General features: G+C 36.1%; 1 protein-coding gene across 3 annotated transcripts in view; it reads left to right on the top strand.

Moving 5' to 3' along the window:
• Positions 1-19,048, top strand: part of Hook3 (hook microtubule tethering protein 3) — a 113,789-nt gene that overhangs the window by 7,025 nt on the left and 87,716 nt on the right. For all 3 annotated transcript variants that reach the window (XM_074054576.1, XM_074054577.1, XM_020184692.2), the window contains exons 2-3: positions 4,353-4,438; positions 16,557-16,629. In XM_074054576.1, coding sequence (XP_073910677.1) covers positions 4,353-4,438; positions 16,557-16,629 — 159 coding nt within the window. The remainder of the gene's footprint in view (positions 1-4,352; positions 4,439-16,556; positions 16,630-19,048) is intronic.

Raw genomic sequence — 19,048 nt, 5'->3', positions numbered from 1 at the left:
GTTGACTTCTGACAGCGTCTGGTGCCACCTCTCTGGAAGAGGGTGCACTCCTCAAGCGGCTTCTGTAGCCAGTTTTTTCCCGGCACTTTACCACCGGTGGATTTATGAGTGGTCTGTTTAGGATGAACAGAGAGCTCCGCACTTACCCCTTATCCTCTGGCTGGAGCTTGGCAAGTGAGAGGTGGTGCTGACATTGATTGAATGGCTGCGAACACTTTTCAGAAAGATGTTTTTTCTAAATAGGGCATTAATTTAGCAACTATAAAATGAAAGCAGGTACTTCTTTTTTTTTTTTTTTTCATTTTTCTTTTATTATTCATATGTGCATACAAGGCTTGGTTCATTTCTCCCCCCTGCCCCCACCCCCTCCCTTACCACCCACTCCGCCCCCTCCCTCTCCCCCCCCCAATACCCAGCAGAAACTATTTTGCCCTTATTTCTAATTTTGTTGTAGAGAGAGTATAAGCGATAATAGGAAGGAACAAGGGTTTTTGCTGGTTGAGATAAGGATAGCTATACAGGGCATTGACTCACATTGATTTCCTGTGCGTGGGTGTTACCTTCTAGGTTAATTCTTTTTGATCTAACCTTTTCTCTAGTTCCTGGTCCCCTTTTCCTATTGGCCTCAGTTGCTTTAAGGTATCTGCTTTAGTTTCTCTGCGTTAAGGGCAACAAATGCTAGCTAGTTTTTTAGGTGTCTTACCTATCCTCACCCCTCCCTTGTGTGCTCTCGCTTTTATCATGTGCTCATAGTCCAATCCCCTTGTTGTGTTTGCCCTTGATCTAATGTCCACATATGAGGGAGAACATACGATTTTTGGTCTTTTGGGTCAGGCTAATCTCACTCAGAATGATGTTCTCCAATTCCATCCATTTACCAGCGAATGATAACATTTCGTTCTTCTTCATGGCTGCATAAAATTCCATTGTGTATAGATACTACATTTTCTTAATCCATTCGTCAGTGGTGGGGCATCTTGGCTGTTTCCATAACTTGGCTATTGTGAATAGTGCCGCAATAAACATGGATGTGCAGGTGCCTCTGGAGTAACAGTCTTTTGGGTATATCCCCAAGAGTGGTATTGCTGGATCAAATGGTAGATCGATGTCCAGCTTTTTAAGTAGCCTCCAAATTTTTTTCCAGAGTGGTTGTACTAGTCTACATTCCCACCAACAGTGTAAGAGGGTTCCTTTTTCCCCGCATCCTCGCCAACACCTGTTGTTGGTGGTGTTGCTGATGATGGCTATTCTAACAGGGGTGAGGTGAAATCTTAGCGTGGTTTTAATTTGCATTTCCTTTATTGCTAGAGATGGTGAGCATTTTTTCATGTGTTTTCTGGCCATTTGAATTTCTTCTTTTGAGAAAGTTCTGTTTAGTTCACGTGCCCATTTCTTTATTGGTTCATTAGTTTTGGGAGAATTTAGTTTTTTAAGTTCCCTGTATATTCTGGTTATCAGTCCTTTGTCTGATGTATAGTTGGCAAATATTTTCTCCCACTCTGTGGGTGTTCTCTTCAGTTTAGAGACCATTTCTTTTGATGAACAGAAGCTTTTTAGTTTTATGAGGTCCCATTTATCTATGCTATCTCTTAGTTGCTGTGCTGCTGGGGTTTCGTTGAGAAAGTTCTTACCTATACCTACTAACTCCAGAGTATTTCCTACTCTTTCTTGTATCAACTTAAGAGTTTGGGGTCTGATATTAAGATCCTTGATCCATTTTGAGTTAATCTTGGTATAGGGTGATATACATGGATCTAGTTTCAGTTTTTTGCAGACTGCTAACCAGTTTTCCCAGCAGTTTTTGTTGAAGAGGCTGCTATTTCTCCATCGTATATTTTTAGCTCCTTTGTCAAAGATAAGTTGCTTATAGTTGTGTGGCTTCATATCTGGATCCTCTATTCTGTTCCACTGGTCTTTCTGTCTGTTTTTGTGCCAGTAGCAGGTACTTCTTTTTAAGTTGTTAGCATATTACCAGTTAGGCAACTGTAGATATTATGGAGTAAAGATCAAAGTCAGTTCCTGCATATGATGTTTACTTGTTCCATTTATTTATTTACTTTTTTTTTTTGGTTTTGCTTTTTTGAGACAGGGTCTCATGTTGCCCAGGCTGGCCTTGAATTTGCAGTCCTCTTGCTTCAGCTACTTGAGTAGCTAGGATTGCAAGCACATACCACCAGGCCTAGATCATTTTCTAATTTTTTCCTGAGCTTCTACATGTATTGGGTTGGGACCTCAAATCACCTCTTCCAAATATTTACCTAATTAAAACTTCTTGAAGAAGCTATAAAATAATTCCCTTGGCCTCTGCCTCCATAACCATCATTACTCCTAAGACTCTTCTGTATAAAATATGAAGAAGCTCTGTCTGGTGTGGTACAGAGAAGTGGAAACTCATCCACAGTTAGTAAGAGTAAATTGCAATAGCATTTATTTAAGGGAAGTTCAGCAGTTTTTATCAAAAACTTTAAAATGTGCATACAGTTTGTCCCTGCAATTTTCTTTTTTTCCTAACCTAATAAAAAAGAAAACTCTTCACCCAAGTGTTACTTCCACTATTTCCTTGTCGCTGTCTTGTTTAACCGTATACAAATTTGGTAAATTAGGATATCCTGCAATTTCCCCTCTGATCCTTTCTTCATACTGTAAACAGTATGAACTTTATACAGTTCAGATCTCATAGCCTCACTTTCCTTCTTAAACTCCTTTGCTTACCCCCCATTTCACTTAGGATAAAGTCCTAATATGACTTATTAGAGGTTTGTGTGGTAATGCTTCTTAGTCCTGTCTTTCACTTTTTATGTTTCTCTCTGTTCCATCTCTTTCTACCATCCCCTCTGCATTCATACCAGACTTTTCTTGATTCCTAGATTATATTACATTCTCACCTCTAGTCTCTGTGCTGGCTGTTTATGCTTCCCACAATACTGTTTCACTAAACTGAAAGTTCTATGAGAGGGTGGTCTGTGTGTATTTTCAATGACTTATTTTCTTCTAAATTCATATTAGGTTACTAGATATAATTAGTGATAGTTATGCTTCATTTTTTTCCTCAGTCACATCTTGTTGACCAGTACAAAGATAGTTCTGATTCAAAATATATTTGAAATAAAAACAAATTTGAGTATTCAACCTAACCATGATAAATATGACTTTTGCATCTATATAAAGATATTTTGGCTCTGAGTAAAAGAAACTTCAACGTGGCTAGGCCTGAACAATAAAGTTATCTCACACAATAGGAGACCTCAAGGTTTTTAAATTCAGTGGTTCAATTTTTACCACAAGGACCTAGTTCTATCTCTGCCTTTGCTTTCTCTTACACTGGCGTCCTTGTAAGTAGTCATAAGGTGCCTGCTAGTAGTAATTGAGGCAACACACACTTACTCACATTAATAGGAGGTTGACTTTTCTCTCCCAGAAGTGTCTCATTCTTTATCAGTACTGGGGATCAAACCCAGGATCTCACGCCTGCTAGGCAAGCCTGCTCCACCACTGGAGCCACACCCCCAGCTGTTGTTTTGGGGTTTTTTTTGTTTGTTTTTTATTCATTTAAAAGTTTAAGCAGTATTCTCTGAAAATTTAATACAAGGTTCATAACTAATAAAACAAGAAATTTATAGTATGTATTTAAACTCCCCATATGTGCAAACACTGAAATTTATTTATCATGATGCCATAAATTTAATATTTATTTTTCTTTTTTTTATTATTGTTGTACTAGGTGGGGATACATTGTAGCATTTACAAAGGTTCTTACAATGTATCAAATAAATCATACTTGAATTCACACCCTCCACTGCTCTCTTTCATCCCCCTCCCTGATTCCTGGAACAGTTTCAACAAATATCATTTTTGCATTTACACACATGCGTAGAAGCATCTTTTGAGTCCATATTTGTTCCACATTATCTTTACTCTGTTTATCCCTCTGTCAGTTGCTGGTAGAGGAGTTAAATGTGTGATCATTTTGCTAGATTGAGTAGAAGGCCTGCTGGGAAGTCATTCAATGTCTACTACAATTTCTCTTTTACCAAAAATAGAATAATCACAGGAAATTTCTCATAAGGGAAGAAGTTTCCAATTGTTTCCCTTTTTTAAATTTTGATTTTATTTATTTATTGTTGTGGTGGTGGTTTTGACTTTGTAGGGTCTTGGCTTTGTAGTCCAGGCTGGCTTAGAACTCACCATCCTCCTGCCTTAGCCTCCTGAGTACTGGGATTACAGGCATGCACTGTCATGCCTGGTTCTTTTTCTTTTTAAAGTTTATTCTAAACCTCAAAATAATCACCCCCCAAAAAGCCTGAGAAATATTTATATAGTTAACTGTGGATTCTTTTTTTTTTTTCTTTCAGATCCAGACATTTAATGTGGATACACCATGCCAATCAGTGGAAGATTTAACGAATGGGGTTGTGATGGCCCAGGTTCTTCAGAAGATGTAAGAATATTGTTATATATAGATATTTATTAAATTGAAACTTAGATTTAAAAAACAAAATTGTGTTAGCTTCTACCTCTGTGGCAAAATGTCTGAGGTAATCAGTTCATAGGAAGGTTTATTTGGTTCACAGTTTGGGGGCTTTAGTCCATAATAAGTTGTCCCATTTCTGTTTGGCTTCTGGGAAGGCAGCACATCATGGTGGGAACACATGGCAATAGATGCAGTTTGTCTCATGGTGACCAGGAAGTGAAAGAGAGAAAGGAAGAGCGAGAGGAAAGGACTGGGATGCAATATCTCCCTCAAGGGCAGGCCTCCTAGTAGTCCGCACCTCATAAAGGTTCCACCACCTGCCAGTAGTGCCATGGGTTGGTACTGTTTACATGAAAGTTGTGTTATGTGTAGAGTGAGACTGTGAGCAGAAGTGGTAATTTTCGTGGCATGTACTTGGTAGATATAGATGCTTGCAAGTTTAATTAAAATACGCTAATTCATAAGTGTGACCAGATATTGCCATTGTAGGAGATTCTGAGGATCAGATTTTGCTGAAATGTTGTGTTGACTTGGAAGCCTTCCCTGACCACCAGTATAAAATAGCAACAACCATTGTCTTACATTCTCTTTCCCCCTTAACCTTTTGTGCTATTCTTTGATGTATGTAACACCATCTGATTAACCATATTTGGCCAATCATTTATGTCCCTGTCTACCCCTGTAAACGTACACATCTGCAGACACACACACACACACACACACACACACACACACACACACAGAGTCTTTGTGTGTGAGTTTGACGTAGAGCCAGGGAACTTATTTTTTCACTGTGTGTCCTAGCAAAGTTCCTTGGTTTTGATTGAGCCATGTGAAATTACTATTCTTTGTAGGTCACATTAGTCAGATGTCAACAGGTACTCCTGGTTCAATATGTTATCATGGGTACTCATTACTGTTGAATGACTAAAGAATGAATTACTTGGGATACATAAGACTCATTTGATTCTTCTACATACTTTGAAACTGACTATTTATAAAATTGTTATAATGTGACTATTAACTTTTCACATAGGAATTTTATAAATAATGAATTTTATATGAATTGGTTTAGCATGATTTGAGGATGCTTTTTTTATTTTGAAACCCTGAGCACTTGTCAGCCTAATGATACTGAAGGATTTGCATATTACATATTGCTGTCTGAGATTTCCTGTAGTTCTGTTGAAAATCAGTATCATCATTAAATGAATTCTTAAAGTTACTTGCCTTGCAGTGACTTACACAGTTGCACATCTGAGAAGCAGTTCAGATGCTTGTGTTTCAGAGACTCCATCTCTGTGCCTTTAGAACTAAGACTTGTGTTTGAAAACTGTAAATTGTTTTCACTTTCTTCTGTAACTTAACATGCATGATGTATCTTTTTCCAGATGTATTGGTGCATAGATTTTTGATGGAACTCAGAGAGGTTTACCTGAAATCTGATCAGCTTTGGTTCTAGCACTCTGAGAAGAATGAAATTCTCATTTTCATGGACACTTCCGAGGGTGCTGTAATATATGTTAGCTTTCCATGGTCATGAGAGTTTCAGTACTGGGGATTGAATCCAGGGTCTCACGCTTGCCGGGCAAGCACTCTGTCACTTGAGCCATGCCCACAGCCCTTCACTGAATTTCAAGGATGCCCAATCTTTGCACTTCTATTCAGCATAGTAGTAGAAGTTCGGGTCAGAAAAACGGCAAGAAAAACAAAAAGGATCCAAGTTAAAAAAAAAAAAAAAGGCATCTAAGTAGTAAAAGAAGCAAATTGTTATTGTTTGCTAATGATATGCTATATGATCCCTAAAAACATCACCAAAAAACTATTAGAATAAACGAATTTAGTAAGTTTTAGAAAATAAAATCATTACACAAAAATCTGTAGTATTTCTATAGGCTAACATGAGCTGTCCGAAAAAGAAATCAAGGAAATAATCCCATTTATAATGACACCCCCCACCACCAAAAAATCCAAAGTAGTCAAGGAGGTAGAAGACCTATACACTGGCAAAGTATAAAACATTCATAAAAAAAGTTAAACAAAAAGACACATATAATGAAAAGATACTACATTCATGAATTAGAAGAATTAGTAGTGTTAAAATGTCTATTGTAGATTGTTCCAAAGAAACCTACAATAAAAATTCTGTGCTGTATCTGGCAAAATACCAATGCCATTTTTCACAGAAATAGAAAAAAAAAATCCTAAAGATCATACGAAGCCACAAAAACTTCTGAATAGCAAAGGCAATCAAGCAAAGACGAACACTACCTGACTTCAAATTACAGTAATTAAACAGTATGGTACTAGAATAAAAATAGACATTTTGATGAATGGAACAGAATAGAGAGCTCAGAGATGAACCCACACATCTACAGGTAGTTGACTTTCCACAAAGGTGCCATGAACACACAATGGAGAAAGAAGTCTCGTCGGTAAAGGATATTAAGAAAACTGGATATCAACTTGCAAAATAATGAAATGGTACCTGGTATTACACATCATACACAAAAATCATTTCAAAATGGATTGGATATGTAAACATAAGCTCTGAAACTAAAAATACTGGAAGACAGCAGGCAGGAAAAGTGAAATGACATTTGTCTAGGAATGATTTTTTTTTAGATTTGACCCCCAAATCTCAAGGCAACAAAAACAAAATTAGACAAATGATTATATCAAACTAAAAAGTTTCTGCCTAGCAAAAGAAACTAGAATGAGAGAGAATATTTGCAAGTCATACTTCTGAGAAGGAGTAATATCCAGAATATATAAGGAACTCAACTCAATAGCAAGAAAGCAACTCAGTTTTGACAGTGAGCAAAGGACCTAAACAGACATTTCTCAAAAGAAGACATTCAAATGGCCAACATGTCTATAAAAAATGTTCGACATCACTAATGAAATGCAATTTAAAACCACATTGAGATACCACCTTATACCTGTTAGAATCTATTATTAAAGAAAAATGAAAGATAAATGTTGGTAAAGATGTGAAGCAAAGGGAGCCCTTGACCATTGCTGATTTGAATGTAAATTATGTTCAGCCATATTGAAAATAGTATGAAAACTGAACTTTTATTTGATCCTATAATCCCATTATGTAGTATATGTAGGAAATGAAACCAGTATATAGAAGAGTCATCTGAATTTCCATTTCATTGTGGCATTACTCACAACCACCAAGATACAAAATCAACCTTAGTTCCTATTAGTGGATAGTGGATAAAGAAAATGTGCTTCTATTTATACAATGGAATGCCATTCCGTCTTTTAAAAGAGGGGAATCCTATCATTTGGAACAACATGAATGAACCTGGAAGGCATTATGCTTGGTGAAATAAGACAGGCACAGAAAGACAAACATTGCCTGATCTAACGTATTTGTGGAATCTAAAGCAGTTGGACTCGTAGATGCAAAGAATGGAGTGATGGTTACAAGAGGCTTGGGACAGAGGAAATGTGGAGATGATGGTTAGAGGATACAAAACTTCAATTAGATAGGAGGAAAAATTTTTTGGATCTTCATTAGCTTTGAGTTAGTCTACATTGCATACATATGATACCACTTTGTATCTCATAAATATTTATAATTCTTACATTTGTCAGTTTACAATAAAAATTTAAAGATAGAACAAGGTCATAATGTACACCGTGTTTTATAAAGTGATTGTCATAACTTACCCAAACTATAAACTTTTGTGGGCATATTTCTCATCAATACTTAGTTTTATGCCTTTTTTCCCCCCAAAATGCCTTCCCATTTGTTGAGCTATTACACATATAGAAAGCATATTTTAAAAAAAAGTGATGAATTTGTGTTTATTTCCCCATATCCACCACCCTGATTGAGAGAGAACACTTTTAGTGCCCCGAGGGCTCCTTTCATATACACCTCCCTAGTGCATACCCCTTATACCAAAAGATAGCTGTAAGTCTGACTTCTATTAAGTTCTGCCTGTTCTTAAATATTTTATCAGTGTAATCAGGCAGTGTGTACTCTGTTCTTTCATTTGATATCTTTGAGGTACATATACCTTCTTGGACAATATCTACTTTATTTTAAATAGCTAGTTGTATAATATATATGACCTCACCAACATTTACTTACTTCCTTGTCAGTTTGATATTTATTGAATGGCTACTTTGTGTCCAGCACTAGTGATACAAGGATGGGGGTCACACAGATTGTGGTATTAGTGATCCACCCTCAGAGTTTATAGTATGAGAAAAAGCTAGATTTTATTAAACTTGAAAATAAAATTATAACACATGTTACAAAGTTGTTCAAATCTTAATTAAAGTTTGTAAAAGTCATATTTATTTATCTTGGTTTAGGAAGTCATGAACATTTTACTTGAATAAGAAAAGATAAATTTGAAAGTTGGTAGCAGATTTCCAAGGAGAAGGAAGAGCATCTGCAGAGGCCCTGCAGGATGGAATGTGGTGAACACTGCTCTGGGAAGAAGAGGGTTTGAGTGACTAAAACAGGCAAGGAGCATAGTGAAAAATGAGAACAGAAAGGTAAATGAGCCAGACCATGCAGTCATACATCTTCATTTTAAAGACTGTGAGAAGGAATTCAAGGTTTAACAGGAGGGAGATGGGTTAACACAATCAGATTTAAATTTTGAGAATATTCTGGGTTCTAGTGTAAGAATAATTGGAAGAAGCTGGGGTGATGAGGGATGATCAGTTGGGTTAGAAAGAAATTAGCAGTAACTCAGAAAGGAGAATGATACCTTGGAGGTAGTGAAGAAGATGAAGACAAGTGGAGGATGAGCTCAAAAAAAATCAGCATATTTTGATACAGTTTATACTGGGCAGTGAGTAAAAGATGTCAAAGTTGACTTTTAAGTTTTTTAGCAAGCAAATACTTAGTAGGGAGTCCAGAGCACTGCTGTGGAAGCACTGAAAGAGAATCTGCTGTGGAGGAGTGCTGGTCAGGTTATGAGTTTAATTTGGGGAATATTGAATCTATGTGGTACTGAGACATCAATAAGAAATGCCAAGTTGGCAGTTGGCTGTATAGGTCTGGAGCTCACACAAGTCCAAAGTGGTGATGTCTACTTGGTTATCTCTCAATTGAAGCCATAAAATCACCTTGGTGATTATTAAGTAAGAGGAAAACATTTACTGTCTAGAGTGCCAACCAGAAAAGAGACCAGAGACATAGAAGTAAAGTCATTTTTAGATTTTAAAATGTTGAGCAGAGCTGGGTGCTTGTGGCTCACACCTATAATCCTACCTCCTCAGGAGGTAGAGATCAGGAGGATTGAGGTTTGAAGCCAGCCAGGGCAATAATTTGTGAGACCCTATCTTGAAAATAACCAACACAAAAAAGGGTTGGTGGAGTGGCTCAAGTGGTAAAGTGCCTGCCTAGCAAGTGTGAAGCCAAGTTCAAACACAGGTACTGCCCCACCCCGCAAAAAAAGAGCAGAAGATTCAGTGAATTTTCCCACTGTGCACATAGCATCTCCAGCAACCCACACCAGAGTGAAACATTTGTTACAGTGAATGAACCAGTAGTGCCATATCATCGCCCAGAGTTCATAATTAGGGTTCGCTGTTGGTGTTGTATAGCCTATGGATATTAACAAATGAATCTCATATCCACCACTGTAGTAAAGTATGGAATAGTTCCCTGACCATAATATCCTCCATGCCATACCTGTTCATCCCTAACCCCAAATCCTTGGCAACCCTTATCTTTTTACTGTCTTCATAGTTTTGCCTTTTTCAGAATATCATGTGATTGGAATAATGCAGCCTGTAGCTTTTTTAGATTGGCTTCTTTTAATTGGAATATACATTTAAGGTTTCTCCTTGTGTTTTTGTGACTTGGTAATCCATTTCAGAGTTTAGGTTTTTATATCTTTAATTTTTTACAGCTTTGTTGAGAAGAAATTGACATACAATAAGTTGTACTTTTTTTTTGTTGTTGTTGTTGAGGATTGAACCCTGGTCCTTGCACATGGTTAGCACATGTTCTACCAAGTAAGCCATATCCCCATCCCCAGGTTGCACATTATTATAGTGTACAATTTGGTAAATTCTGACCTGTGTATATCTGTGAAATGACCCTAAGTTAAGATAATGAGTATATCTATCACTTCCAAAATTGTTCCTATGCCCCTTTGTCATCCCTCTTTTCCTGCTACCTCTTTCCATCTTCAAACAACCACTGATTACTTTACATCACTACAGGTAATTTGAATCTGCTAGAGTGCTATATAAATGTACTCACACAGTGAATTTTCTTTTTTTGAGGAAGGAGATGTACTTTTTTCATGCAATGTAATTATTTCAAGATTCATTAATTTTGTTGTCTATAGTTAGTAATTCATACGTATCTCATATGGATCGATATACCACAATTTGTTCATTCACTCATCTCTTAATGACCTTGTGGATTGTTTCCAGTTTGGAGATACTATAAATAAAAGTGCTGTGAACATTAGTGTACAAGACTTTGTTTGAACATACACTTTCATTTCCCTTGGGTGAACTCTACCTGGGAATCATGTTATGGGTCATATGGCAAACTGCCATAATTTGAGAAGTATTTGAAAAACTGCCAAACTTTCAGAGGTATCATTTAGTTTTACATCAGCAGTATATGAGAGTTCCCATTGCTTCAGTTTCACTGGCACTTCCTAAGGTCAGATTTTATTTTATTTATTTATTTTAAAATTTTAGCTATTTTAGTGGCTGTCCAGTGGTTTTTAATTTTCATTTCTTTAATAACTAATGCTGACCATTCTTTCATATATTTGCTTTTTGTGTATCTTCTGTGGTGAATTGTCTACTGTAGCCTTTTGCCCATTTTTTAATTGTTTGGTTAAATTTAGAATTTGTACTAAATACAAGCCTTTGTCAGATGTACATTTTAAAACATTTCCTCCAAGGACAGCTCTCTCCAGGGCACAGCTTAAGTGGTAGAAAGCCTGCTGAATGATCACAAGCCCTTGAGGTCAAACCCTAGCACCACAAAAAAGAAAAAAAGAAAAAAAAAAAAGTTGGGGCCGGGTACGGTGGCTCATGCCCACAATTTCAGCTACTTGGGAGGAGGAGATGGGGAGGATTGTGATTGCCAGGCCATCCTGGCAAAAAAGTTAGTGAGACCCTGCCTCACAAAACAAGATGGGTTTTATTGTGCATGCCTGTCATCTCAGCTACCAGAGGCATGGTTAGAAGGATGGAGGCATAGGCAGAAAGATTGAGGTCTCAGGCTGGCCCCAGACAAAAATATGAAATCCTGTCTGTAAAATAACAAGCAAACAAGATTGGAGCAGGGCTGAAGTGGTAGAATGCCTTCCCAGCAAGCATGAACCCTGTTGTTTATGCTTTTTATTTGGAGTTTTATTATATCAGGTGTGATTGAAATCATTGGCCATATGATTAAAATCAACCTCCATTCCCTTGCCCCTTCCTAGAGGTCAAGGTGTGGGACTAGCCTCTAATCATGTAGTTGGTTCCTCTGGGACCAGAGCCAATTCTGAAGCTACTGAGTCACCTTATTGTCATAAACTGGTATGGTCAAAGAGACTCCATGAATTCCAAGACACTTTTGGGACTCAAATTCCAAGGGTTTAATGTCCAACATGAGCCCATTGTACATTGTGAATTGTCACAATGAATCCCCCCTGTGTAATGAATATATCCTAATAAAAAATTTTTTTAAAAAGAAAGAAATTTCAAGGGTTTTGGGAGATCAGGCCAGGAAGCAGTTAGATAAAATATGTATTTTTTATACCACAACTGATTGAGAGAGTAAGATCAGAAGTAGGTAGTTGTACTTCTGAGTGCCATTACTTTTTGTTTTCAAAGCTCAAAAGGGTGAAAAAAGAAAATAGGTATGATTAACTGAGATAAAACGAAGGTCAAGCTGTGAACAATGGTAGAATACTTCATAAATGAATATTTTTATTTTTATAATACCCTAAACTTGATTTAAAATATATTATGTGCTTATTTTGATTCAGTGGTGGCTAAAGAAAATTTGCTCTATTTCTATTGTCATTAAGGATGTGATATTTAATTATATTCAGTTGAGTAATACATATTTAGTAGAAGGAAACCAATATAATTATTTTAGGTAATAAAAGGGTCATTAGGAAATAGTATACCTAATGTCAAAAGACAGAATTATAACAAATTTAGTTTAAATGTCTTGTGTTTTATTTGTGATTTTAGAATTGACAACTCCTCATTCTATAAAATAGTATTCTAGTGAATTGAATAGAAGAGGTTGGTTTTATAGACAAGAAAGAGCTGAGGAAAGCAGAAACAAAGAACAAAAAGCATATTGGTTATTTCAAAGTCACTTTCCTTCTAAAGGTTAAAACAGAGGTTACCTCCTTGTCATGCTGACTAAAATTGGCTGTTATCTCTCATTTTCCTGACTTCTTGGAAGGTTAAGTAACTTAATTTTGGCTAACTTCAGCATATGTGACTGGATTTTGGTTTGGTCTGTTGGGCTTTCTGCAGGAGATCAATCCAAACCAATGGCCTCATATAAACTTTATCTAACACTAAGAATCAGCATATCTCTAAAAATACTAAAAGTTTGCTAATTACTTTAAACATTTTAAAGAAATGGAACCAAAATACATTGTCTTGGACTCCATATTAATTTGGAGGGGTTCACAAAGAATTTTACATTGTTTGCTGGGTATCCATGACTCACGTCTGTAATCGTAGCTACTCAGGAGGCAGAGATCAGGAGGATTGTGGTTTGAAGCCAGCCCTGGCGAACAGCTCACATGACCCCATCTCAAAACCCATTACACACATACACTCACAAAAGGGACTGGTGGAGTGGCTCAAGCTGTAGGCCCTGAGTTCAAAACCCAGTACTGCAAAAAAAGAAAAGAATATCACATTACTTAAACAATTCTAGCATTAGAAATAACATTTTAGTTTCAGTGAAGGAATTTGACTGGAAGAAAACTCTGTATTTCTGGAATTATATTAAGGAATAAGATTAATGTGCTTTTCCTTTGTCTTAAGCTATGACTAGTGTATAAGTACAGACAAGTAAATGTTACTGGTAAAGAAATGACTTGAGTCTGGAAGCAGGAAGAAGCCAAAAATAACTTGTTACTTGTGAAGAACATCCTCAGCAAGATTGTCAATTGGTATTTACATATATGTGTAGAACTATAATCTGTTAAAGAGTTTTGAGATTACCTTTGTGTGTTTGATTCTAGCCTGAAACCATTACTTATGGAGTACTTAGAAAACATTGCTAAAATTATAAATTACTTAAAGAAACAGAAGTTATAGCTAGAGACAACGTTTATTGCTAGGAAGAGTCACATTCAAAAAAGAAACAAGAAAGTTACAGACTACTGTTCTTGATAATGTCCTGTAAGTAATAGAGTGGAAGCTTATTAAATAAGTGTATACCACTTACCTCAACTTCATTGAGAAGCTGCTGTGTCAGCAGTATAGCTTTGAATAGCAAGTGCTTGCCCCTAATTAATGTGGTGTCATAGGTGGATTGGTCTTTCTTATGACATAGTTTACTAAGATAATTAGCCACAGAAACAGTTGTGTTGAATTCTACTGATTGGTTTTTAACAAAAGTGTGCCCTCAACTCTGCCATTTAACTGTGATTGAATTTAGGGAAAATTGCTTAATTTCTGAGTCTGATAATCTTTATAACATAAGAATAATAATACCTTTCTTACAATACTTTCATGAATGTGAAGTGCATGGTTCAATGTCTGGTACGTACCAGTGATATCTGTATATTCTTGGTGTGGTACAGGGTATACATGATACTAGCAACTGTTTCTGTTGTTTGTCCTTCCTAGCTCAGACATGATTCTGAAATTTTGATTTGGTAGTCTTCTAAGGAATAAACAACTGTATCTTGATGCTTGGTTTGAAACATTTTATTTGATCTTTTCTGAGTTATTTTATTCACAAGCATTACTCTAAATTGCTAGTAAGTATTGCATAACCTTGGAATTCTCAGAGTCTGTAGTTTCTTAGACATTCCTATCAGTCAGCTTTCCATCATAGTGACAAAATACCTGAGAAGCAACTTAAAAGGAGGAAAGATTTGTTTTGGCTGAAGGTTTCAGTCCATGGTCAGCTAGCTCTATTCCTGTGGGCCTGTAGTGAGGCAGAATATGATGGGGAGGGCATGGCAGAGCAAGACTGCTCAACTCATGGCAGTCAGGGAGCAGAGAGAGAGAACTAGGAAGGGGCCAGGGTCAAAGGCATGTCTCCAGTGACCTCTATTTTCTCTAACCTGCCCCACTCTCCTAAGAGCCAATTCAGTGAATTAATCCATTGATTAATAGTGCCATTAGCTGGGGACCAAGCTGGGGGCTTGAACTTTTTTTTTTGGGTGGGGGACACTTCATATCCAAACCATAACAACATTTTAAAGCATTTTTAAAAGGGACTGTCTGGTGAACTTATAAGTATTTTTTAGCTGTGTGAAACTGACTTGACGTCCAGCTAGTAAATTCAATACCTTTAGCTTTGGGTAATCTCTAGCCACATGGTGCCAGACTCACAGATGGTTCCCTTTATAAATTATTATTGAAAAGATTAATACTTGACTGCCAGTGATTGTACCTTTTAGATTATTTTAGTATAAAGCATAACATTGAATATTTTCTAACATCTGAATTGATCTTTATAATAATTTTTTAATATTTTAGTAGAATCCACTGTGGTGGTTGTTTTTCTTCTTTACTGTATCTTTTTCTAGGAGGTTTTAAGCAAAGAGAACACTTGGGGTCTATCTGCCCCGTTATCAGCAGTCTTTTTCCCTGAGGGCTCACCTCTCTCTGACTGGTCCTTCGCTGCCAAAATGTTTGTGTTCCTTCTGGCCACATGTAATTGAACCAGGGAGGAAAAAACATACTCTGGCTGGATCATTTGGGTTTTCCTGGAGATTTAGAATTCAGACTGAATGACAGCCTGTCTTTAATTACTTGAACTGAAGTGATAAAAAACATTGAACATGTCTAGCTATTTCCAGCCTTTTATGTGGAGAAACAAAGAAAAAAAAAGTTAAGTCTATAGAGAAAATGGTGTAGATGAACAAAAAGAAACAAAGATAAAAGACAGTAGTCCAGATTCTTGCTTCACTGCTTTATAAGGCCCGGCTATCTTTCAGGAACATAACATCAGTGATCTTCAGAAGGATGTCGTGTGTGTGTGTGTGTGTGTGTGTGTGTGTGTGTATACAGTTACTCAAATTGGTTTTCTCTTAAAAATAAAATAACCCTGCCTAAAAATACTAAAGTAAAGTTAAAACAAAAATAGATGACTATGAATATCTACATGCCAAGTAATGAGACTTCCATCCACTATATACAAATAGATCATAGAACTAAATATAAGAGCTAAAACTCTTACAACAAAACAGGAATAACGCTTTGTGACCTTGGAATTAAGCAGAGGCTTCTTAGATACAACACCAAAAGTACAAGATAGATAACTGAGCTTCATTAAATTAAAATTTTTGGTACAAAATATGCCATCAAGAAAGTGAAAAGACAACTGGCAGAATGGGAGAAAATACTTACATATGCCTGTGTACCCCAGGTATTAGAACAAAAGCTATTATAATTTAATAATTAAAAACCAATTTTTCAGTGACCAAATGACTAATAAATACATGAAGAAATGGTAGGGCACTTGTTTTACAAGCAGGAAGCACTGAGTTCAAATCCCAATCCCACCCCCCACCCCCAAAAATGTGTCATTGATTTTGACTTTGTAGATATTTGTATAGTGTCTACAATTAATTCCAGCTCATTATATTCAACTATAACTCATTTTTAGAATGTATTAACTATATATTGCCAATTTTTGCTTTTTAGAATTTTTTGACAAAATACATATTAGAAAAATAAATTTGTATTATGAGTCAAGTTGCTTTTGGAGAAATCTATCATTACATCTGGTTTCATGTATGAGTTATTTAATGACTGATATGTGGCAAATATATTTTTATGTCTCACTTAAGTGATGGCATGGGATGGGATTCAATTTTATTTGTTTTAAGTATGATAGCTACATGATCTTAATATATTAGCTTTTTCTTATTTGCAGAGATCCTGCGTATTTTGATGAAAATTGGTTAAACAGAATCAAAACTGAAGTGGGAGATAACTGGAGACTAAAGGTATTTCTTTTTGTTTTTCTTTTAAATATTTAAATATTTGTGCTACATACTATTTGTTGTTTTTTAATGTAATACATGCAATGAGATTTAGAAAAGGTAGCCTATAGTGAAATAAACTAGAATTGAAAATTGCCCATGTTGAAGTGCCATAGTATAAGTTATTAAAGCATGGTGCGGGTGCGTCTACATCATAGCTCTACCATTTCCTTTTTGTAAGTGTTTAATCTCTGTGCCTCAGTTTCACATTGTAAAATGAGGATTGTAATAACAGAAATAAATGGGTTGCCATGTAAAGCAATTGCAATTATAGTACATGTGTTAGTTGCTAGTGTTATTATTGTTAATGAGAAAATATTGATCATTATTAACTGTGACCCACTCAGAAAGTGAAGCATATACAGTTCCTACCTAGTAGCCTTAAATTCCAGTATTTCTTAGTCTTAGACCAAAACTCAATGAAAAAGTTTACATTGTAACATACTCTTTACCCAAATGTATGTATATGGATAGCTCAACAAGTTTGTACCCTTACTTTATACAGTGATGTTTTTATTTTTTAAAATTTAGTTGTAACCCACTAAATTATTTTTTAGCTCTATATTCTGAAGTAATTACACACTCACAAAGAGTTGCCAAAAAAAAAAAAAAATGTATGGATAGGTTCTGTGTACCTTTCACCAAGTTTCTCCAGTGATAACTCAGAAATACATGATTGATGAAAAATACTGATTGCTTAGGTGTGAAGGACTGCCACAATCTAATTTGTTTTCTTTATTGAGTGGGTGAATAGAAAGTTTCTTTTTTTGGTGGTATTGTGGTTGGAACTCAGGGCTCTGTACTTGCTAGCCAGGTGCTCTACAACTTGAGCCATACCTCCAACCCTTTTTGCTCTGGTTATTTTGGAGATAGCGGTCTTGATTTTGCCCAGGCTGGCCTGGATCGAGATCCTCCTATTTTAGACTTCCCAGGATGAAAGACTTGTGCTACCATGCCTAGCTCTTTTCCATTGAGATGGGGTCTTGCAAACTTTTTTTGCCTGGGCTGGCCTAGAACTCAGTCTCCCTCATAGTTTGGGATGACAGGGTCTACCATGGTGCACAGCTATTGATTGAGATGGGGGTCTCTGAATTATTTGCCTAGAACCCTGATCCTCCCAAGTAGCTAAGATTACAAGTGTGAACCACTGGCACCCAGCTTTAGAAGACTTTTTAATGACTGCTTTAATTCCTGTCCTGGCATACATAACTGCAGTAATGTAAAATAATAACTGCAGTATTACAATCTAATAATGATTATAGTACCCTAATCCTGAACAGTCTTTGAAGATCAGGTTATTAAAGTGACTACTGTTTACTGTTAAAACATTTTAAAATAATTAAAACATTTTAAAAATAATTAAAATAATTAATGCATGTTTAAAATAATGCTACTAATTATTTTATGTTGCTTGTTGCCTTAACCAAAAAGGGAGTTATATATCTCCTTGCCCTGTTGCACACAAGTGCACACTCATACCAGTGCACACTGTCTTCAGTGCCATAAGTATGGCACTGGTAGTAATACAGAAAAGGGTAAAGAAGTTTTGCTTAATGTTTGGAACTGAAATTCCTGTACTCCATATTTTACTTTATGATATACTTCTTTGCTTTTTATGATGTCATTGATTAAAAATAAGGTATAGAACATTTTGTGATGAGAGAGAAACTACCATTTTAAATGAACATATCAGCTGGGTGCAGTGGCTTACATCTATAATACTAGCTACTTGACAGGGCGGGATTGGAAGGATTGTGATTCAAGGCCAGTTTAGGCAAATAGTTCATGATATACCAACTCCAAAATAACCAGAGAAAAATAGACCAGAGATGTGGCACAAGTGATAGAGTGCCTGCTTTCTAAGCATGAAGCTCTGAATTCAAACTTTAGTCCCACCAAAAAAGAAAACAAAACAAGAAAAACCCCAAAACCTTAAATGAAGAGATCAATGTTTAAGGCACTCTAATTTCAAATGTTAAAATATGAAAAAAATGAAGATCTTAGAATAGAAATAGAGGAAGTAAAGTACATTATGTATCATATCTCTAGGTTTTTTCAGAAATGTAACCATGTTAATTTTATTCATGAGGTTTGTTGGGTTTTTTTTATTGTTTTGAGATGGAGTTTTACCATGTGACCTGTGCTGGTTCATGATCCTCCTGCCCATGCCTCCTAAGTGCTGGGATTGCAGATGTATGTTACCATCCCTGGTTTGGTGTTTCTGATAAATAAACAGATTTTATTTTCTACTTTAAAAATAAATATCTTCAACCACTGGGTTGCTTTGCGGTAATTAAGTCTCTTTCACTTGATAACCACAGTCTGTACTATTTTCATCACTAGGACATCTTCAGTTACAAGTTGAATATCCTTAATCCAAAAT

The sequence above is a fragment of the Castor canadensis genome, chromosome 14 (genome assembly GCF_047511655.1).
Source record: "Castor canadensis chromosome 14, mCasCan1.hap1v2, whole genome shotgun sequence".
Lineage (NCBI taxonomy): Eukaryota > Metazoa > Chordata > Mammalia > Rodentia > Castoridae > Castor > Castor canadensis.
Note: the sequence above shows the minus strand (reverse complement) of the source record. Positions and strands in the feature narration are given on the sequence as shown.